We start from the raw sequence: 23,810 nt of genomic DNA, 5'->3' as shown, positions 1-23,810 counted from the left end.
TGCTCCGGAATTCACACTGGTTTATATTCTCTGCCTTTGTGTAAATTCTTGAAGGCAAATCTCTTGACGGCAGATCTGCACTTTCCATGGCACACTTTTCAAGTCACGTCTCGCTTTACTTTGTGAACTTGAAATGAATATTCAGGGAGGGATATTCTGCATAAATGAACAGAACGTTACTAGGTTATTCAGTGGGATATAATTTTGACAGTACTACACGCTGTACCAACAGCATCGTAATCAGACCACTCCTTACAGAGTCTATAAAACATTTCTGTCTTCTCTTTGTGCATTCCCTGAATAAACGTTATCTCTACGGCTGTGTGCAGCAGTGCACTGTGTCAGGGACTGTGTCCGGATGGTCTGTCGTATCTCCCACCCAGAGAGAAAGATGAGACCGGGTTTCTATCAACACCTCGCTCCCTGTGTGCACCAAGGCTTCATTGTGTGGTAGACAGGGTGCAAAATACCTCCCGACCGCCTTCCTTTGCTATGTTAGATCCCACCGCCTGCCGGTGTATTTGAATCTTCAAAACAGCCGCCACGTGATAAGCAGTGTGAGGAGGAGATATATATATACATATACCGTTCAAAAGTTTGGGGTCACTTAGAAATGTCCTTGTTTTTGAAAGAAAAGCAATTTTTTTTGTCCATTTAAAATAACATCAAATTCATCAGAAATACAGTGTAGATATTGTTAATGTTGTAAACGACTATGTTCCGACTCTGTCCCTCCTGTGTTCCAATGGCACGTTGCGTTAGCTAATCCAAGTTTATCATTTTAAAAGGCTAATTGATCATTAGAAAACCCTTTTGGAAGTATGTTAGCACAGCTGAAAACTGTTGTTCTGATTAAAGAAACAATAAAACTGTCCTTCTTTAGACTAGTTGAGTATCTGGAGCATCAGCATTTGTGGGTTCGATTACAGGCTCAAAATGGCCAGAAACAAAGACCTTTCTTCTGAAACTCGTCAGTCTATTCTTGTTCAGAGAAATGAAGGCTATTCCATGCGAGAAATTGCCAAGAAACTGAAGATCTCGTACAACGCTGTGTACTACTCCCTTCACAGAACAGCGCAAACTGGCTTTAACCACAATAGAAAGAGGAGTGGGAGGCCCCGGTGCACAACTGAGCAAGAGGACAAGTACATTAGTATCATTAGTTGCAAAGAAATAGCCATATCTCAGACTGACAAATAAAAATAAAAGATTAAGATGGGCAAAAGAACACAGACACTGGACAGAGGAACTCTGCCTAGAAGGCCAGCATCCCGGAGTCGCCTCTACACTGTTGACGTTGAGACTGGTGTGAAGATGGTGTGGTGTGAAGATATATATATATATATATATATATATATATATATATATATATATATATATATATATACACATACACACACACAGTGTTTATACAGGGCTGAACCAGGCCACACTCTCTTGCTCTGTAGTGAACTGTAATAGCACTCACAGGCCAGGCTGCCAAACAGTAACAGGGTTCGGTCACTCTCTCCTCATACCGAGGGGAGCTGGAGACAGTTGCCGTGGCAGCGGGGGTAAACAAACAAATGCGGTACCATGAAATGCAGGAAAATAGTTACTGTGGAGTAATAACTCTGCTGCTGCAGTCGTCACCCGTCCGGTGCTCAGCACTCACATACTGTATCTGGAGGCTTTGCATATCATGAATTGTTTTCAGCTGTTGGACCCGTTGTGGGTTTTCTCTGGGGTCAGCCTTTAGTAAAATAGTTAGCAGGACTGGAGGCCAGATCACCTTCTGTGAGTGTCTGTTCTGGGTTAAACTCATGTTGGTCCACATGATTGTTGAGGCGCGGGGTAACATCTCGTCCTGACTTAAAGACTCTTGGTCTGTATTTAATCGGAGCATTTGGGACTTGAATTGACCGTAGCAACACAGACTCCAACACACACAACAAACAACACTCCCGGCACGCGCTGAAGTGGATATGGGTCGGGGTAATATGCTTGAGGAAATTAGACCGGCATTTTTGCATAGCGCCGCTGGAAAATGATCGGATTTATCTCTCACGTGAATGGAAAGATCGCATATCCATAGTTACAATCAAAACAAGGCTTTATTCCACGGTTTGACTGCCAAATCTATGCTGATATTCTGTAGTATGGCCCATTAAACACCAATTAATATCATCATACATAATGCCTTGGACATTTACATACACCCAAATTGCTTACACAGAATTTCCCACAGTCTTTGTGAACAGTTATTGTTATGTAGCAACCAGTCTGTGTACTATTATTGGTTGCTAGCAGTGACAGACTACTACAGTATGTCGCATCCGTCAAGATATCCATTGAGGCTTCTTTATACACTGTCTATGGACACAGCTGGAGCTCGACTCTTGATGCAGGATTGGGATGTGATTGTGGAGCCAAAAGACATGCAGCATGGGCGCTGGGACGCACGAATGCACACACACACACACACAGACACACAGACACACACACACACACACACACACACACACACACACACACACACACACACACACACACACACACACACACACACACACACATACACACACACACACACACACACACCGAACGAACACATCCATCAATCACCAGTGTAACCAGCTAGAATAACAAGCCTTTCATCTAATTGTGGCAGCCGGAGGGCTTCGGTTCCACCTGATAGATATCACTAGTTACACAACCTCTTCCCATTGTTTTGACTGCTGACGTCAACATGACCATAGCGAAGATTATTGGGGGGAACAAGATGTGCCTCACTACTGTGTCTGCTATTATGGGAAGCGTTTAGGCACCATTAGCTGCCCATTGTCCACTGTGACTGATGTGTTTGGGGCTCCAGATATGCTTTCAAATGTATATTTATTTACTGAGTGGGCTCTTAAATAGAGTGGGGGAAATGGAAAAATGCTCTATGGTCTATAATACATACCTCTACTTGATAACATGTTTGTAAATTATAATGATAAATAACAAATATTACCACAGAGAAGTGTGATGGGTGAAATAACATGTATCTTTGGGACTAAATAACATTTGTCTTTTGGACCCAAATGTTGAGCAAAAATGAAGGATTTTTTAAAATCGTATTCTAGCTACCTAAACACCCTGTACTAACCACGCTAAATAATCAACAGTGTAACGCTATGACAGGTCTCGGAACAGTATAGTAAACAGACAGTACTCACCATGCCATGGTTGAGCCACTGGGGTATGAAGTTGTCCAGAAGTCTGGGGTACACCAGGTCTCTGTCATACAAGTATAGGGCCCAGAACATGGTCACCACAAACTGCAGAGAGACAAGGACACAGAGACATAGTGAGGACATAGTGAGGACATAGGAGACATAGCGAGGACATAGGAGACATAGTGAGGACATGGGAGACCTAGTGAGGACATAGGAAACATAGCGAAGACATAGGAGACATAGCGAGGACATAGTGAGTATATAGGATTCATAGTGAGGATATAGGATTCAAGGTGAGGATATAAGAGACTGTGAGGATATAGGCTATATAGTGAGGACATAGGAGACATAGTGAGGACATAGAGACAGTGAGGACATAGAGAGACATAGTAAGGACATAGAGAGACATAGTAAGGACATAGAGAGACGTAGTAAGGACATAGAGTGACATAGTGAGGACAAAGAGAGTAGAGACAGTGATGACATCAGTTACATGAAAAGAAGATTAACTATCAAACAATCATGAATCACAAAGATAAACAATCAAACAGATAATCCACATAGAGAAGATAAAATGTTTATGTAAGACCGCAATAGAGCTTACATTTCTCAGAAAACCCATTCATCAAAAAATAATGTTTAGGATTAATTCAAAGTTAGATTTCACTGCACTTCACATAAGCATATTGGTTGACGTGGAAATACTATGATTGAATATTGAAACAATGCGTGGCGAGTCTATAAATAGGTGACACACATACCATTACACACCTAAATGTACAGCACCCTGAGCCATGTCATGGCTCACACCATCCAGCTAGGCACTGTCATACAGTATATCACCCTATATCCCAGTGGGCAAAACCTGGTTGAAAAGATGTCAAAATTATTATATTTTAAGAAAACTTATTCTGGTCGCAAACTGGTTGAACAAAAAAAATGTAATTTTTACTGACCACCATATGACAAGTGGATCATAATTGTGACCACTATATGATGGGCTATATTACAGTGCCTTCAGGAAGTATTCACACCCCTTGACTTTTTTTGTGTTACAGCCTGAATTTTTATGTTGTGTTAATGACTTACACACAATACCCTATAACGTCAAAGTAGAATTATGGTAAATAAAAACATTTAAAAAGGAAAGCTGAAATGTATTGAGTCAATAATTATTCAACCCCTTTGTTATGGCAAGCCTAAATAAGTTCAGGAGTACACAGCTTCTTAACAAGTCACATAATACCTCATCGCTGTAGCCCACACATACAATTATCTATAAATTCAGCCGAGCAGTGAATTTCAAACACAGATTCTACCACAAAGACCAGGGAGGTTTTCCAATGCTTCGCAAAGAAGGGCACCTATTGGTAGATGGATAAAAAAAGCATGGTGGCTATTAATTACACTTTGGATGGTTTATCAATACACCCAGTCACTACAAAGATACGGCGTCCTTCCTAACTCAGAGGAAGGAAACTGCTCAGGGATTTCACCATGATGGTGACATTAAAACAGTCAGTTTTCTACTATCACAGCCATTAAACTCTGAGTATGAATCAACAACAATGTAAGTTACTCCACAATACTAACCTAAATGACAGAGTGAACAGAAGGAAGCCTGTACAGAATAAACATATTCATTATGTTTGTAATATTCAATGTTTGTAATAGGGCACTGAAGTAAAGCTGCAAAAAATGTGGCAAAGAAATACATTTTATGTCCTGAATACAAAGCATTACGTTTGTGGCAAATCACATCACTGAGTACCACTCTTCATATTTTCAAGCCTGGTGGTGGCTGCATCATGTTATGGGTATGCTTGTCATCGGCAAAGACGAGACGGAATAGTACAGGCAAAATCCTAGAGGAAAACCTGGTTCAGTCTGCTTTCCAACAGACACGGAGAGACAAATTCACCTTTCAGCAGGACAAAACACGAAGCCAAATATACACTGGAGTTGCTTACCAAGATGACATTGAATGTTCCTAAGTGGCCTAGTTGCAGTTTTGACATAAATCGTTTTGAAAATCTATGGCAACTTGACAGAGCTTGAAGAAAATAATGTGCAAACATTGTACAATCCAGATGTGCAAAGCTCTTAGACTTACCCAGGGGTGTGAATACTTATGTAAATGAGGTATTTTTGTATTTAATTTTCAATCAATTTGCAAACATTTCTATCAACATGTTTTCACTTTGTCATTAACAGGGTTTTGTGCGTAGATAAGTGAGGATTTGAACAAAATGTGGAAAAGTCAAGAGGTATGAATACTTTCTGAAGGCACTGTATATACTGGTCATAGTTAAGATATCATAACCTGAATGACCACCTGATTACAGCTTATTACCTACTGTAACACGTATTGCAGAGGATGAAGTTTGATATTGAATACATGGTTCATTACATTTCTATGAGTTTCTATAGGCACCAATTAATGTTTCAATATGCAACATATTCTTACATTTAAAATATATCAAGCAATGGCAAAAACGAATATACATCAAAACATTTTGCACATCTGCATACAGTAATTGTTTCATAATTCACCCACAGACATTACATACATAGAAAGACTGGGACACAGTGTATAAAGGCTCATTGTTTTTATTTTATTCATGATTAATAAGAGTGGTGTGATGGGGTAGATCCTCATGAAGGACCTCTGAGCACAGAAGACGATCTGGAGCGTAGTGGCCTTGAAGAGTCGTGTGATGTGTCAGATCTGCAATGAACAGAATCAGTGCATCACAACTTTATCAATTTGAGATTTTAAAGAAAACTAGAAAATAACATTCCTGAAGAAACTTTGAACTCAGCTGACTAAATGTATTTCCATGGTACGAGTTGAAGACATTTGTGGCAGTTATAGATTAGAGGTGTCTTCAAAAAAGAGCAACTTGTACAAAACATTAGGAACATCTGCTCTTTCCATGACATAGCCTGACCAGATGAATCCATCTGAAAGCAATGATCCCTTATTGATAACACCTGTTAAATCCACTTCAATCAGTGTAGATGAAGGGGAGGAGACAGATTAAAGGAGGATGTTTAAGCCTTAAGACAATTGAGAAATGGATTGTGCATGTGTGCTATTCCGAGGGTGAATGGGCAAGACAAAAAGATTGAAGTGCCTCTGAATGTGATGTAAAGTTGTGATGCTCTGACTAAAGGGAAGCACAGCCGAGAGCTGCCCAGTGACACAAGCCTACCAGACGGGCTAAACTACTTCTATGCTCGCTTCGAGGCAAATAACACTAAAGCATGCATGATAGCACCAGCTGTTCCAGAAGACTGTGTGATCACAGCCGATGTGAGTAATACCTTTAAACAGGTCAACATTCACAAGGCCGCAGGGCCAGACGGATTACCAGGACGTGTACTCCGAGCATGCGCTGACCAACTGGCAAGTGTCTTCACTGACATTTTCAACCTCTCCCTGTCCGAGTCTGTAATACCAACATGTTTTAAGCAGACCACAATAGTGCCTGTGCCCAAGAACACTAAGGTAACCTGCCTAAATGACTACCGACCCGTAGCTCTTACGTCTGTAGCCATGAAGTGCTTTGAAAGGCTAGTCATGGCTCACATCAACACCATTATACCAGAAACCCTAGACCCACTCCAATTTGCATACCGCGCCAACAGATCCACAGATGATGCAATCTCTATTGCACTCCACAGTGCCCTTTCCCACCTGGACAAAAGGAACACCTATGTGAGAATGCTATTCATTGACTACAGCTCAGCATTCAATACCATAGTTCCCTCAAAGCTCATCAAGCTCAGACCCTGGAACTAAACACCTCCCTCTGCAACTGGATCCTGGACTTCCTGATGATTTGGCATGGGTCCTCAAATCCTCAAAAGGTTCTACAGCTGCACCATCGAGAGCATCCTGACTAGTTGCATCACTGCCTGGTATGGAAACTGCTTGGCCTCTGACCGCAAGGCACTACAGAGGTTAGTGCGAACGGCCCAGTACATCACTGGGGCCAAGCTTCCTGCCATCCAGGACCTCTATATCAGGCAGTATCAGAGGAAGGCCCTAAAAATGGTCAAAGACTCCAGCCACCCTAGTCATAGACTGTTCTCTCTTCTACCGCACGGCAAGCGGTACCGGAGCGCCAAGTCTAGGTTCCAAGAGGCTTCTAAACAGCTTCTACTCCCAAGCCATAAGACTCCTGAACACCTAATCAAATGGCTACCCAGACTATTTACATTGCTGCTACTCTGTTGTTATCATCTATGCATAGTCACTTTAAAAACTCTACCTACATGTACATATTACCTCAACTAACCGGGGCCTCACAGGGGGTGCAACTCAATATATGGGAAGGTGTTCCTAATATTTTGTATACTCATGGTACATACTTTGTGTCCTCCTCCACCACGACAGTCAGGGGCACATTTTAGGACTTTCCAGAGAGCCCGTAACACAACCTCCTGAGTGTTCTGACTTTTCATGACACTTACTGTAAGCATAAAAAGATAAGAAAATAAATGAACGATTTGGCATAATGTGGGCATGCAGGATATGACAGAACAGTAATACACAGTAAAACTATCTTCAACAGTCAGAATCTACAAAAAATGTTTCATTAACATTGGTTTCCATCCAACCTTTTTATGCAAGTAAAGTACAAGTTTGAAAAAAATACTGTATCATTTACATACTGTAAGTATTCACACCCCTGAGTCAATACTTTGTAGAAGCACCTTTTGTAGCGATTACAGATGTGAGTCTTTCTGTCTGTAAGAGATTTCCACACCTGGATTGTGAAACATTTGCCCATTATTCTTTTCAAAATTCTTCAAGCTCTGTCAAATTGGTTGTTGATCATTGCTATACAACCATTTTAAGGTCTTGCCACAGATTTTCAAGTAGATTTAACTGAAAATTGTAACTCGGACACTCAGTAACATTCACTGTCTTCTTGGTAAGCAACTCCATTGTAGATTTGGCCTTGTGTTTTAGGTTATTGTTCTGCTGAAAGGCGAATTCATTCATCTCCCAGTGTCTGGTGGAAAGCAGACTGAACCAGGTTTTCCTCTAGGATTTTTCCTGTGCTTAGCTCCATTCCGTTAATTTTTTTATCCTGAAAAACTCCCCAGTCCTTAACGATTACAAGCATACCCAAAACATGAAGCAGTCACCACTATGCTTGAAAATATGGAGAATGGTAATCAGTAATGTGTTGTATTTGCCCCAAACATAACTCTTGTATTCAGGACAAAAAGTTAATTGCTTTGCCACATTTTTTTTGCAGTATTACTTTAGTGCCATATTGCAATCAGGATGTATGTTTTGGAATATGTTTTATTCTGTACAGGCTTCCTTCTTTTCACTCTGTCATTTAGGTTAGTATTGTGGAGTAACTACAATGTTGTTCCATCCTCAGTTTTCTCCTATCACAGCCATTAAACTCTGTAACTGTCATGGTGAAATCCCTGAGTGGTTTCCTTCCTCTCCGACAACTTGAGTTAGGAAGGATGCCTGTATCTTTGTAGTGCCTGGGTGTATTTATACACCATCCAAAGTGTAATTAATAACTTCACCATGCTCAAAGGGATATTCATTTTTTTTAACCATCTACCAATAGGTGCAATTATTTGCAAGGCATTGGACAACTTCCCTGGTCTCTGGTTAAGTCTGTATTTGAAATTCACTGCTCGATTGAGGGACCTTACAGATAATTCTGTGTGTGAGGTACATAGGTGAGGTAGTCATTCATAAATCATTTTAAGCACCATTTTTGCACAAGGTGAATCCATGCAACATATTATTCTTGTTAAGCACATTTTTACTCCTGAACTCATTTAGGCTTGCTATATCAAAGGGGTTTAATACTTATTGACTTAAGACATTTCAGCTTTTCATTTGTAAAACTTTTGAAAAAAAAAATTATACTTTGACATTATGGGGTGTAGTGTTTGTAGGCCAGTGCAAAAACGACATCTACATTTAATCCATTTTAAATTCAGGCTGTAACACAACAAAATGTGGAAAAAGTCAAGGGGTGTGAATACTTTCTGAAGGCACTGTAGTTAGCCTGCCCACATTGTATCTGCCAGCTGTTGGCTTGAGTGCACATGCCAAGACTAAAGTGGGCACATTCACGATGTAACGCAACATTTGTTGTGAGAAAACCATCAGTAGAGTTGAAAATGCAACGGAAACCCATTTAACTTGTATTTCTTATTCGGTACAAGGGAATTTAACCGCAAATGTTATGTTTACTACGTCATCACGCACAGCCATTCATCACCAAAAAGTCAATTGGATGGAAACTCAACTCTGTTTAGAAAATGTGCATATTGTTTTTATGTGTATTTGTGAATATTCACATGAAAATCTGAAGTAAATCTAGCTGTTGTTTATGTCAAATGTCTCAACTGCTCATATTTACTTACCAACTACAATGAAGAGCACACACTAGTGGTAGCAAAGGCATGCTTGCTCCTCTAGCCCTTATATTGAAGTGGAACATTAATTCTTTGGTCATCATCTGAAACATTTTAAGAAAAAGGATTGAAAAATGTAACAGTAGTTGGATAATATCTCTAAATGTTTTAAGAATGAGGAAGAGAGAAATGGTAGAAACTTCACATGACTCACCAAGGGAGGTAGGTATCTCTTGAATCAGAACAACGGTTTTGCACCTGAAAAAAAAAAGTGAGTTAAAATAGGATTTTATATGCTTTACAAACTTCTATTATTAGAAGTGGTGCTATTCCAATTTGATCTACTGACAGCAATTTGGATCTACTTACTCAGGCAATCATGGGCAGCTGAATAGCATGTCTCTTGGGGAATCCAGTCTCAGTGATTTAATGGAAAAATGTTAACGATCATCAGCATAGCTAGTACAAACCTAGCTCTTACAAAGCTGATTAGTAGGAATCAATACACATTGAATATCAGAGTATCAAATAGACAAAAACAACATTTTCCACACAAAACTGTCAATGACTATGACTATCCTATCCCTGGGATGTAGTAGAATAGGTCACTGGTAACTGAGTGTGTGGCCAAGCACTGGTGTAGAAGCCGTGCATCATGTCATTGACATGTTTCAGGAACTTTAAAGACCGAGACAAATCATGATTAACCATTGCCTAAGGTCTTCACTAAGTTAGACTTAGCCTAGCAAGTACATTGACTATGTTGCCTCACAGCAATCTGGCAGTCAGGCAGACAGATGGAGAGCGAGAGATAGGCTATTTAAATGGCTTAGTCAGCAGGCTGGGTAACTTCTGTACTTCTTTCCTTTGTTACCACCTCTACCCTTCCATCCAAGTTGGACCCCACTGGGAGCAGACGTTAATCCAACGTCTATCCCACGCTGGTTCAACGTAATTTCATTTCAAAGATGTGGAATCAACATTGATTCAACTAGTGTGTGCCCAGTGTGAAGATTTCCGCAAAAAAAGAGAATCAAGAATTGAAAAAGGCAGTTGACAGGTGCAACATGTGAATGAGTGTTGAGGGGGAGCAGGTATAGCAAAATGTATCGTATTGTCAAATACAAAATACACAAAAATACAAGGATCTCTGATGAATCAAGAATTTTTTTTAATCCATATGGGGGGGTACACATTTCAAGAATTAGACTAGCTTGCAATGTCTCACACACACAATCAATGTTTCTTATATGTGTACTCATCAACCATCTCGCGCTCTCTCTCTCTCTCTCTCTCTCACACACACACACAGCTAGCATGTCACAATGTTGACATGACAACTATATTTTCTATAAGTTATTGTGATCATCATCATCTCTCTCACTCACACACACACACTCTCTCACACAGAGAACACACACACACACTCTCTCACACAGAGAACACACACACACTCTCTCACACAGAGAACACACACACACTCTCTCACACAGAGAACACACACACACACTCTCTCACACAGAGAACACACACACACGCACATTTACTGTCATTAACTAAACATTTATCAAAATGAAAACTTACCATGTCAACGGAGGGTTAGCCAGAGAGATAACGTTAGTTAGCTAAAGTTAGCTAGCTAGCGAACCTTTCCTTGACGTTCTTTTCCCCAACAAACCACCGCTTTACTTACAGCAGTAAAACAAGAATGCCGGAGAACAGGGACTACCACTTAGCAGTCAAATATATATATTTTTGGTGTACATTGAGAAACTGTCATTCTTTTCCAGCTGTGTTGTTGTGTAGCCTACCCGGTGCTCTGTCCCAACGGCTTTATGGAATGCTGAAGCAAGCAGGCTGCCCGCTGCCCGGAGAGATCTATTGCTGCACATGAAGCACAGATTCCAATCCAAGTTTCAGCTGGAACTGATATGCCTACCTCCTTATTTAGCCACTGAAATTAAAATACAATTACCGCCTGCATTATGTTTATTGCTTAAAAGCTTTAAGGGAAAATATTATAGTCATATTTTCAGGATCAAATTCAGGTGCAATCATGTTTGACTAATTAGTGATTAAAATAAATGCGATAAAAATAGGATTTTGTCAATCCTGGTAAATTGTAGTAGGATATTGAAAAAAATAGGCCTGTGTGTTATTTGTTAAATTCAGATCTTTTTTTGTTAGTCATAATAGAACATCAAAATGGCATACAGTGGAACAGAAGAACATGTGCAGCACAATAAACAGTGCAATTAGCTAACACAGACAAAAGATGACCATAGAAGCCAACACACACAGCAAGTTAGCAGATAATGTTTGTAAAGTTATTATTGTGCACGTATATCTTATATGCTGGTAACCTAGAAACAATGTTATGGAAAGGAATGAGCACTTTTTAATTGGGTGGACTGTAAAACAAAAGCTGCCATAGCCTTTAGTAAAAGCAAAAGCATTTATAGGATTGGATATTCTCTAAATTAGGGACCATCTCTGATAGCTATAGGACCGCAGAGACTGACACAAATTGTATGACCTAGAAAATTCGATGACTTGGAGGTGAAATATATATATTTTTTAATATTTTTTTTATATTGGTATTTCATCCCTTGCCGAATAAAAACCTTAAATTGCCCTACTCCTGAAAAAGTGAATCGGCCCGGGTAAACTGAAATGGGCTCGGCTCGAGTACCATTAGCCGGAGCCCAGAGTGATATGATTCGGCCTGACGCGGGAAAAGCTCATCCGTACGAAGTCCCCCCAAGTCCATGCCGAGTCCTTCAAGTCTCAAATGGAATAGGCACGAGCCCAACGTGTTGACTGGGTCCAGTATGCCATGAGACCTTAACCCGCTTTGGTGCGCTCTGCCAGCTGTCGTTTGCCAAATGTTTTAAGCTGAATCATGCAAACCCTGCTGAAAAAGAACATTTACTCCAATTTCAATCATTTTAATGGTTCTAGTGTCTTATATCCAATGGGTGAATGATCCCAAACACTACAGTATGTACAGTGCATTAAGAAAGTATTCAGACCCCTTGACTTTTCACATTTTGTTACATTAAAGCCTTATTCTAAAATGTATTAAATTAAACACCCCATAAATGACAAAACATGTTTCTACAACTTACATCGAGTCCACCTGTGGTTAATTCAATTGATTGGACATGATTTGTAAAGGCACAAACTTGTCTATATAAGGTTCCACAGTTGACAGTGCATGTCAGAGCAAAAACCAAGCCATGAGGTCGAAGGAATTGTCCATAGAGCTCCGAGACATGATTGTGTCGAGGCACAGATCTGGGGAAGGGTACCAAAAAATGTTTGCTGCATTGAATGTCACCAAGAACACAGTGGCCTCCATCATTCTAAAATAGAATACGTTTGGAACCACCAAGACTCTTCCTAGAGCTGGCCGCCCGGCCAAACTGAGTAATCGGGGAGAAGGGCCTTGATCAGGGAGGTGACCAAGAACCTGATGGTGAATCTGACAGAGTTCCAGAGTTCTTCCGTGGAGATGAACCTTCCAGAAGGACAACCATCTCTGCAGTACTCCACCAATCAGGCCTTTATTGTAGTGTGGAAGGACAGAAGCCACTCCTCAGTTAAAGGCACATTACTACCCGCTTGGAGTTTGCCAAAAGGCACCTAAAGACTCTCAGTCCATGAGAAACAAGATTCTCTGGTCTGATGAAACCAAGGTTGAACTCTTTGGCCTGAATACCAAGCGTCACGTCTGGAAGAAACCTGGCACAATCCCTTCGGTGAAGCATGGTGGTGGTAGCGTCATGCTGTGGGCATGTTTTGCAGCAGCAGGGAGACTAGTCAGGATTGAGGGAAAGATGAACGGAGCAAAGTACAGAGAGAGATCCTTGATGAAAACCTGCTCCAGAGCACTCAGGTCCTCAGACTGGGGCTAAGGTTCACCTTCCAACAGGACAGCAACCCCTTGCTCACACCCAAGGCAATGCAGGAGTGGCTTTGGGACAAGTCTCTTAATGTCCTTGAGTGGCCCAGCCAGAGCCCGGACTTGAACCCGGTCGAACATCTGGAGAGACCTGGAGAGAAATGGATCTGGAGAGAAATGGCTATGGAGAGAAATGGCTGTGCAGCAATGCTACCCATCCAACCTGACAGAGCTTGAGAGGAGCTGCAGAGAAGAATGGGAGAAACTCCCCAAATACAGGTGTGCCAAGCATCATACCCAAGAAGACTCAAGGTTGTAATCGCTGCCAAAGGTATTTCAACAAAGTACTGAGTAAAGGGTCTGAATACTTATGTAAATGGGGGGTTATACATTTTGCTAAAATTTCTAAAAAACAGTTTTAGTTTTTCCATTATGTGTAGATTGGTGAGGGAAAACATCAATTGAATCCATTTTAGAATAAGGCTGTAACTTAACAAAATGCAGAAATAGTCAAGGGGTCTGAATACTTTCCGAATGCACTGTGCATATTTATATAGATTGGTGTCTATTAATTGAGTAGCATTAAGATAACTGATTAGTTGTTCAATCAGATTTCAATGAAGAACAATATTTATTTTTCATGACGTCAAAAAGACATCATGGAAAAGAGGTCTTAATCTGGTTGTGATCGAGTTATAGACGTCCCGACCAGATTTCAACCAGAAAAATATGTCTTTATCAGGTCGTATGCCCACTTGGATGTATATCACAGAGAGCCGGAGAAGCTTTTGGCCCAGGGGGTCAAATAACCATGAATGTTTACATGCTGCCCATGTTATCCCAAGATAATGTAGGTCAAGCTATCCACAAAAGAGATTTGCATAATAGCTATGAGTGTAATAAAAATACAAATCTAAGTACATTATATTTTCAGTCAAATACAGTATGTTCATAATTTGACAGGCAATGTAATGGTCTATTGGGGTTTTCCAGACCATTTTCCGCCCTTGTCTTATGCCCTCTGGACACGCCATTCACCTCAGGTCATCATATACCCAGGAAATCCACTGGTTCTGTGGCCTGGCTCTTCTCTTGTCTCTCTCTGAGGTTTCCTGCTTGGCCTGGGTTGAGCTTGACCCTGCTGCCCCCACAGTCTGCCCCTCTAAGGACCAGTGCTGGAGCATAAAGATGTCAGCCTCTGACCTGAGCACTAGCTATCTCCTTCATCCAGGTTGCCTGGCACTCTCCGACTAACACCGAGGCGAGCTAGCAATAAAGCCTGCCATGCCGGGTGAGGCGAAGCGAAGCGACAGTTCTGGGGCTAATGTTTTAATATCAGCATACCATAATTAATCCCTAAGAGGTGACTTCTTCGCCGCTCCTTGTCTCTTATCCCGACGCTTCTCCACCAGCCCTGTATGCCTCCTGTAAGAAGGACAGCAGTAAGCTTGTGAGGAGATCAAATGCACAGCAAAAACAAGCATGTTACTGTCGAGTGTACAGGCTTTGAAAAGGGGTATTTGAAGTTCCAGCTCTGTGGAGTGGAGCAGCTTCCTCGATGAAAGAATTCCAGTTCTGCCTGTAATCCTTCTGATCCAGACAGTTGTAACTGCTCCCGACCCTACCAAACTACCCAACCTATTTGCATTAATCGACCTCGATTAGGGATTTGACAGAATCCTGTTTTGCTTTGTACTCGCATTATTTAGCTGGATCTACGATTTCCCGTAAGTCTCTTGCCACTGTGGCCAAATAAACAGGCTGAACTACAAGGCCACAGCAAGCAGGCAGGCCTGCTGAATGGAGAGCATTGACTCTGAGGGAGCAGCTTATTACAGACCCTCGAAAGTGAGAAACAGAATTTCTTATTTCCTCTCCGAGGTGCAGAGTGTGAGTAAATGGATTCAGTCTGACACAGGTAGTTTATTTAGACATTTCACATTTCCACACCCTCAGCCTTTTTAGCTGCATGGGCTCCATATCGTCGGGTCCGTAGGGAAACCACACCTGGCCCCGTAAGGGGCCTCTAGGCCTGTCCAGGAGCCAAACCATCCACAGCCCAGCCGAGGGGGATGGAATTACCTGGTCTGCCATCTGCGCCTCAGATGGATGCATGTGAAATGTCCCCGCTATTGTGCCCTGATGGCACACACTCCTCTTTCATCATCATGTGGAGAGGTGGGAAGAATGGAGGGGTGCGCTAGACCCTGCCAGGGATACATTCACACCTGACCAATGCAGGGAGAATACACACACACACACACAAACCAGAGCAGCATGCAGACTACAGATACACACATATTACCATTATCCAAGCATCAACGCTAATGAGCGCTCATTTCCCGGCATTAGCTGCGGTGCACATGACATCCATTGTGTGGTGTGTAAACTGAACTGTGTGGCCAACTCTCAGACAGGGACTGGTGCCAAGTGGCTCATCATACACTGCACTGATCTGTGACGGTGACGAGAAAAGGGTTCTTCAGCTGTCCCCATAGGTGAACCCTATGAAGAACCCTTTTTGGTTCCAGGTATAACCCTTTACACAGAGGTACGTGTTTTTTCTAAGAGTGTAGCAACTGGTCCCTAGTTTCTAGGAGGATATGTAAGGAGCAGCGCGTCGTCTCTCTCTCTCCGCTCTGCTGCTCTGATGACTCATGACTTAAAGCCTACCTACGCAGAAGAACACAGGTCACAGCACACATCACATGATCTCTGGTAAGCAGGGCCTGTGATGTATATAACACGCATGTCCCTATTTCAGTATACAATGCCTTCGGAAAGTATTCAGACCACTTGACTTTCCCCACATTTTGTCACGTTACAGCCTTATTCTAAAATGAATTACAAATGTTCCTCATCAATCTACACACAATATCCCATAATTACAAAGTGAAAAGAGGTTTAGACATTTTTGCAAATGTATTAAAATAAAAAACAGATACCTTATTGACATTAGTATTCAGACCCTTTTCTATGAAACTCGAAATTGAGCTCAGGTGCATTCTGTTTCCATTCATCATCCTTCAGATGTTTCAACAACTTGCATGGAGTCCACCTGTGGTAAATTCAATTGATTGGACATGATTTGGATAGGCATAAACTTGTCTATGTAAGGTCCCACAGTTGACAGTGCATGTCAGAGCAAACACCAAACCATGAGGTCAAAGGAATTGTCTGTAGAGCTTCAAGACAGCATTGTGTCGAGGCACAGATCTGGGGAAGGGTACCAAAAAATAGCTGCTGCATTGTAGGTCCCCAAAAACACAGTGGTCTCCATCATTCTTAAAGAAGAAGTTTGGAACCACCAAGACTTTTCCTAGAGCTGGCCGCCTGGCCAAACTGAGCAATCGGGAGAGAAAAGCCTTTGTCAGGGAGGTGACCAAGAACCCGATGGTAAATCTGAGCTCTAGAGTTCTCCTGTGGAGATGGATGAACCTTCCAGAAGGACAACCATCTCTGCAGCACTCCAACAATCAGTCCTTTATTGTAGTGTGGCCAGACAGAAGCCACTCCTCAGTTAAAGGCACATGACTACCCGCTTGGAGTTTGCCAAAAGGCACCTAAAGACTCTCAGACCATGAGAAACAAGATTCTCTGGTCTGATGAAATCAAAGATGAACGGAGCAAAGTACAGAGAGATCCTTGATGAAAATCTGCTTCAGAGCACTCAGGTCCTCAGACTGAGGTGAAGGCTCACCTTCCAACAGGACAACAACCCTAAGCACACAGCCAAGGCAACACAGGAGTGGCTTCGGGACAGGTCTCTTAATGTCCTTGAGTGGCCCAGCCAGAGCCCGGACTTGAACCCTATCGAACATCTCTGGAGAGACCTGAAAATAGCTGTGCAGCAATGCTCCACATCCAACCTGACAGAGCTTGAGAAGATCTGCAGAGAACAATGGAAGAAAATCCTCAAGTACAGGTGTGCCAAGCTTGTAGCGTCATACCCAAGAAGACTCAAGGCTTCAACAAAGTACTGAGTAAAGGGTCTGAATACTTATGTACATTTTATATTACATTTTTTTCTTATTTATATTTCAGCAAAAATGTCTAAACCTGTTTGTTGCTTTGTCGTTATGGGGTAGTGTGTGTAAATTGATGAGGGAGAAAAACAATTGAATCCATTTTAGAATAAGGCTGTAACGTAACAAAATGTGGAAAAAGTCAAGAGGTCTGAATACTTTCCGAAGGCACTGTAGGTCATGGTAAAAAATAGATATCATGATGATGACACGACATGCAATGTTCTTCCTTATTACACAGTTACTAAGCCAAAGTTAGTACAAATTAATTTATTTCCCTCTCTTTTGGCTTGAGGCCTGGAAGAAAAACTGTATACTAGCAACCAGTACCTTTCCACTATAATTCAAATATTTACCCAGTACTTTATAAATTCACATCCCTGTATGAACCCCTCAGCACCTGCTGCCTGGGCATCCTGGCCCCTCACCACCACCACCTCACTATATAAAACTAAAACATCACCTCTCCCTGCTAACAGGAAAAGAGGCAGCAGCAAAGAACCAATTTAAATATTTTCCGAGTAATTATCAGATGGCCATCACGGACACAAGGGCATATAAAAGTAAGACAAACATGCAGTGTTTCCTTTTTCTCCCAGGGCTCAGCCCTCTGGTCCTGCTACTACTCGCTGCCCGTTGCCTCCAAGGCCACGGCATGACACCCAGCCAGATAGATGACTTGGCATTTGCAAAGCAAATTGGCTGTGCTGCATCCAAGACAATGTGTGTCGGTGTCCCTACTAGGCTTATGCAAAGGCCCTCCCAGAGGACAGTGCAGTCCAGGATAGGCCACAGGCAGCGGTATGCAGCAGGGAAAGAATGCTGACAGTGTCCACTAACTCAGACGGAAGGCTAGCTAGGGGACTTTTCCTTTCCGCCAGCCTTGCTGTTTCACCTGCGAGGTGTGAGACAACCCTAGATTTGTCTGACCTACATATAGACTAAAGACTAGCATTTGTCTGGCGAGGTAGGAGGAAAACAGACACTTGTTTATAGGTTATTAGGTCTGGAGCGGTTGAGTTTCGGTTCTATTTCTCATTTACAGGTAACTGCCAACATAATGGAAACATTTGAGTAAATGAGGGATACAAAGTATATTGAAATCAGGTGCTTCAACACAGGTGTGGTTCCTGAGTTAATTAAGCAATTAACATCCCATCATGCTTAGGATCATGTATAAAAATACTGAGCAAGCCATTATTTTGGACATTATTTTGGCTACCATACTATTCCCCCATAGGATGACAATTCCCCCATCCACAGGGCACGAATGGTCAATGAATTGTTTGATGAGCATGAAAACGATGTAAACCATATGCCATGGCCGTCTCAGTCACCATATCTCAACCCAATTGAACACTTATGTGAGATTTTGGAGAGGTGCTCCAAATGATGGAATTTCTCGTGGAAGAATGGGGGTGCCGCACTGGGCTGCGGTGCGTTCTGTGTACTGCATGCGTTCAATATTTTCAACTCGTGCATTGTTTTACGATGCAGTAGTACAAACAGAAGTACTGTACAGTCGAACTAGCTAGCTTTTAGCTAGTTGAAAAGCGAAGCATATGTGTCAATTACGGAAAATGCGAGATATGGAATAACCCATCGGCAACCTCCCAACTATATGTACACCCGACCCTAATCCGAAAAATATAGAAAATGCGTTGTAGGCTACAGTCAGACGGCATAATTATTTTTTGACAGGGGGTGCAGGATGTTTTTGATATACAGTGCATTTGGAAAGTATTCAGATCACTTGACTTTTTCTACATTTTTTCTACATGTTACAGCCTTATTCTTTTTTCCTCCTTTTTTTCACTGCACAGCTATTTTCAGGTCTCTCCAGAGATGTTCAAGTTCGGGCTCTGGCTGGGCCACTCAACGACATTCAGAGACTTGTCCCGAAACCCCTCCGAAACCCCTCTGTTGGCTGTGTGCTTAGGGTTGTTGTGCTGTTGGAAGATGAACCTTTGCCCCAGTCTGAGGTCCTGAGCCCATGGAGCAGGTTTTCATCAAAGATCTAGCTGTACTTTGCTCCGTTCATCTTTCCCTCGATCCTGACTAGTCTCCCAGTCCCTGACGCTTGGCATTCAGGACAAATAGTTCAATCTTGGTTTCATCACACCAGAGAATCTTGTTTCTCATGGTCTGAGAGTCTTTTAGGTGCCTTTTGGCAACCTCAAAGCGGGCTGTCATGTGCCTTTCACTGAGGAGTGGCCACTCTACCATAAAGGCCTGATTGGTGGAGTGCTGCCGAGATGGTTGTCATTCTTTAAGGTTCTCCCACCTCCACTGAGGAACTCTGGAGCTCTGTCAGAGTGACCATCAGGTTCTTGGTTACCTCCCTGATTGCTCAGTTTGGCCGGGCGGCCAGCTCTAGGAAGAGTCTTCAAATTTCTTCCATTTAAGACGGATGGAGACCACTGTGTTCTTGGGGACCTTCAATGGTACAGACATTTTTTGGTACCCTGGCCCAGATCTGTGCCTTTACACAATCCTGTCTCGGAGCTCTACGGATAACTCCTTCGACCTCATGGCTTGGTTTTTGCTGTGACATGCACTGTCAACTGTGGGACCTTTATATATACAGGTGTGTGCCTTTCCAAATGATGTCCAATCAATTGAAATTACCACAGGTGGACTCCAATCAACTTGTAGAAACATCTCAAGGATGATCAATGGACACGGGATGCACCTGAGCTCAATTTCGAGTCTCATAGCAAAGGGTCTGAATACTTATGTAAATATGGTATTTCTGTTTTTTATTTTTAATACATTTGCAAATATTTCAAAAAATCTATTTTTGCTTAGTCATTGTGGGGTATTGTGTGTAGATTGATGAGGGAAAATAATAATGTAATCTATTTTTTACAAGGCTGTAACATAACAAGATTTGGAAAAAGGGAAGGGGTCTGAATACTTTCCAAATGCACTGTAGATAGCATATGTTTCTGCTTATAATTTCCAACATTTTAGTATGGCTATTTCTTAGTCAACTTGTCTATACTGTAATTAGATACATGCAGCTTCTCTTCTGTCATATGTTGTCCTAGAAACGATATAAACCTTTGCTCACCACAATGTCATAAATGTCATAAAGATAGAATGAATGCTTCAATTAAGTTCTGTCAACTCTTCTTCTTTCGCAAACAAAAATGCAATAACTCTTAAAAAGAAAAACCTGGAAAGATTTTCTGTGCAAAATTTCCAAATTACATGTTTGACCAGTTGACCAGTTGTCTATGGTGCATGTACTATGAGCTGAGCCATACAGGAGATTAGGCATCTACTGTACCACCCCACTACCAGATTAGAGGGGGCAATGTAGCCTGTTTTTTGTCTCCCCACTTTGGTTTTGAAATTACCATCACCCACTAATTAACTATTCATTTTTGCAGATTAAGTGTTTGAGCTAGTAATGTACAGGGGAGTAGTGCTGCCCTCACTTTTTTCAATTTGAGAATACATGGAGCTGATAAAACTATTTCTGGAAAATGAATTATAAATTATATTTAATTACCACTAAAACTCCATGAAAAACGATAGAATGACAAACCAAATAAATATGTATCGCAGCCTAGAGGTGAATGGGGGTTTCTCCCCTGTCTTCTCTCTGGTGGTGGTGCGAATGAGGAAAAACTATAGGCTGTGTGTGCACTGCGGAGGCCCGTCGGCTTGACCATTTTGGCCAATCAGAACGTTGAAAAAAAATAAAAATTCACTGTGTGTCTGCCTTGATGTTCACAAAAGCGGAACCCTCTTGCACAGTGGAACCCAGAACAATATGCGACCACTTGGTTACAGTGGTACCATTCTGCCGAGGACACCCAAACCAGAGTGGCCACTGTAAAGCCGGACCCTGTCTGGAAGTTGCTGTAGCTCTGCTTTGGATCTTTAACCTATATTGACTATTAGCTGAGATGCAGGGCCTGTTCTAGCTTAGAATGTCAGTCAGGAATGTGAATTGTAAATTGGTCCAAGTTGGAGGTAACAATGCATTAAGCTTCTAGTTTATTGAGATGCATGAATACGCCACACCAACATTTTGATTTTATGGCTGTTTCATAATGAATTTCCTGTAATTCTACGTAGTAATGGTTCATGTTCACTACTTGGTCAATTTATTTGATAGCATGTTTAATCTATTCAAATAAATTCTATGAAGTGATAGTTCACCTCTGTTTTATTCTGTAATAGGGTATATTGTAACCATGGGTTTAAGCTAATCAAATCAAAGTTTATTTATGATGCCGTGTGTAAGGTACACAATACAATGAAAATGCCAACACACAATAAAGCTCTCCTCGCAAACAGTGTAATGATATTAAGCTATATGTATTTGTATTTACATTAGGCTATAGCCTACAAATAGCTATACCATATAGTCACAGGCCTATTAGGCTATAGGCCTACTGCAAATTATTGTTGTTCCTGAACCAAATGGCAGCGCTATCCTTCAGCACCACAAGTTGGTTCAACTTCTTTAACATCATTACGCAATCCTGGCGCTGTCCTTCAGCACCCCGAAGGGCGCTCCAATCGCTTAAAATAACACTCATCAAGATCTGTTGCCTACGCCTAATAGTCCTTCTCATCTCTTAGTAATAATAATAATAATAATAGTAATATTTTATTATTATTATAACAGAATATCATCACTTCTCACAATGGTGCTCATTTAGTAAAGTTAGATCAAAGCTGAATCAATGTCTTGCAAGATCACATAATGATGAATTCGCATTTTACATAACAGAACCAGATATCATACCATAGCATAGTCCTTCAACGTTTACTGTTCCACCAAAAACACCTCTTCATTTCTAATGAGATTTCAGGATGGTTAGCTGAAGCTGAATAGTCAAAAGACAAAAAAATATAATGTGCCAAAACTGTGCCATATGGACATATGGTTTGATTGAAACAAAATACAAGAAAGGCTAATAGTTTGTTAACATCATTTGCTCTAATTCACTCATGAAACAGTAATTCAAGAAGATCTAAATACATGAAACTGATTGAGATCAATCAAATTATTAACAGGGGATGCAGTTTGGAAGTAAAATGTAAAACTTGTAAAATGTGAAGAATTATAATTTACGATGGACAGTGATGATGGCCTATTTTGAAATTAGGTAGCCTATGCCTAACTTGGTGTTTGAGGGTATTACAAATATAACATTTTCTTGAGACAATATGTGTGGGCACATGCAGACCTTGCTATCGAAGGAGCATAAGCATTTTCTTTAATGATAGGCTATTAAATTGGCTACATCTGTCGGTACAAACTTTGAGGAAAAATGCTGTTCCTCACCTAAAAAAAATAGCACTACAACACTGGTAATATATCAATAATTATTGTTTACAAATGAGCTATGACATAGTCAGGCACAACTTTGGATTTCACCCCCATCTCAATGGTTTTGACCGTTTAGATGTATTTACAGAAATGTCCTCTTCTTTCAATTCGGCCATACAGTGCACCTCGCAAAAGTGATTGCTTGTTATGAAATGATTCACTTTACCGTATATATCTAAAAATGAACATATACAACGATTGTTTAAAGCAAAACTACCAAAACTATTGCTGAACTTGGGCAATCGAAATAACAGCTATTGTAAGCCCTGTTCAGCAGGTAGGCTATTGCCAGATGAGAGTTGTCTCTGGTAGTTTACTTTAATTCTGGTAAAACACCATTTTCAATGGCTCATAGATAACAATAACCTAGCAAATGACAGGTTGTCATACAACTAATAAAGCCTAATACCACACAAGCCATTTTAGCATTTGAATACTGAAGGTGCCGCGCAAATGGGCAAGATCAGGAACAGGCCGCCTCACATTGGTCAGCCCGTGAAGCTGGGCACAGTGCGAAATTTGACTAGGCTCCTGATATTGTCTGGTGTTATTAGGCACGCAAAATTACTTGTAGATCAGCACAGTTACATGCATTTCAACACTGAAACAGAAGAAGCATCATTTGTCACAAAAGATTAGGTCTTTTTAGAAAGAATGTAATATGAAGCAAAAAAACTGAACTGGTGATTAGTAAGGTTTGAGTTGGTGACATGCATCTTAAACAATTGAATTGGGTGAATCGTTACGTCGCTAATTCGGGTGCATCTGTTTGTTCAAATATGTACATTTTTTAAAATCTTAATTTTACCCATGAATAATGCTTGAAAAGGCAATGAGAATGGAAGCATCTGTTTGTTGTGGATCTGTGGTTTCAAGCATCTAGACAGTCAGAGTAAGAAACGCAGTTATTTACAATGTAG

The 23,810-nt window shown here is 41.2% G+C and overlaps 1 protein-coding gene and 1 long non-coding RNA gene across 4 annotated transcripts in view; both read right to left on the bottom strand.

Annotated features, from left to right (window-relative positions):
- LOC110522246 (androgen-induced gene 1 protein) overlaps positions 1 to 23,810 on the bottom strand; it is a 55,927-nt gene that overhangs the window by 20,413 nt on the left and 11,704 nt on the right. For 2 of the 3 annotated variants that reach the window (XR_002473275.2, XM_021600478.2), the window contains exon 3: positions 3,201 to 3,302. Coding sequence is in view for 2 of the 3 variants with exons in the window: in XM_021600478.2 (XP_021456153.1) it covers positions 3,201 to 3,302 (102 nt within the window). In the remaining variant the exon portion in view is untranslated. Of the gene's footprint in view, positions 1 to 3,200; positions 3,303 to 20,303; positions 23,492 to 23,698; positions 23,770 to 23,810 lie in introns of those variants that run through there. The other variant, XM_036975821.1, reaches the window with a different exon arrangement.
- LOC110522247 lies at positions 5,308 to 12,674 on the bottom strand. The gene is made up of 4 exons (XR_002473276.2): positions 9,823 to 12,674; positions 9,618 to 9,712; positions 7,578 to 7,678; positions 5,308 to 5,928 (listed from the first exon to the last, which is right to left on the bottom strand). It is a non-coding gene; the product is annotated as an uncharacterized LOC110522247 (long non-coding RNA).

Source organism: Oncorhynchus mykiss, chromosome 4 (assembly GCF_013265735.2).
Source record: "Oncorhynchus mykiss isolate Arlee chromosome 4, USDA_OmykA_1.1, whole genome shotgun sequence".
NCBI lineage: Eukaryota > Metazoa > Chordata > Actinopteri > Salmoniformes > Salmonidae > Oncorhynchus > Oncorhynchus mykiss.
This window is presented reverse-complemented; position numbering and strand designations above follow the sequence as displayed.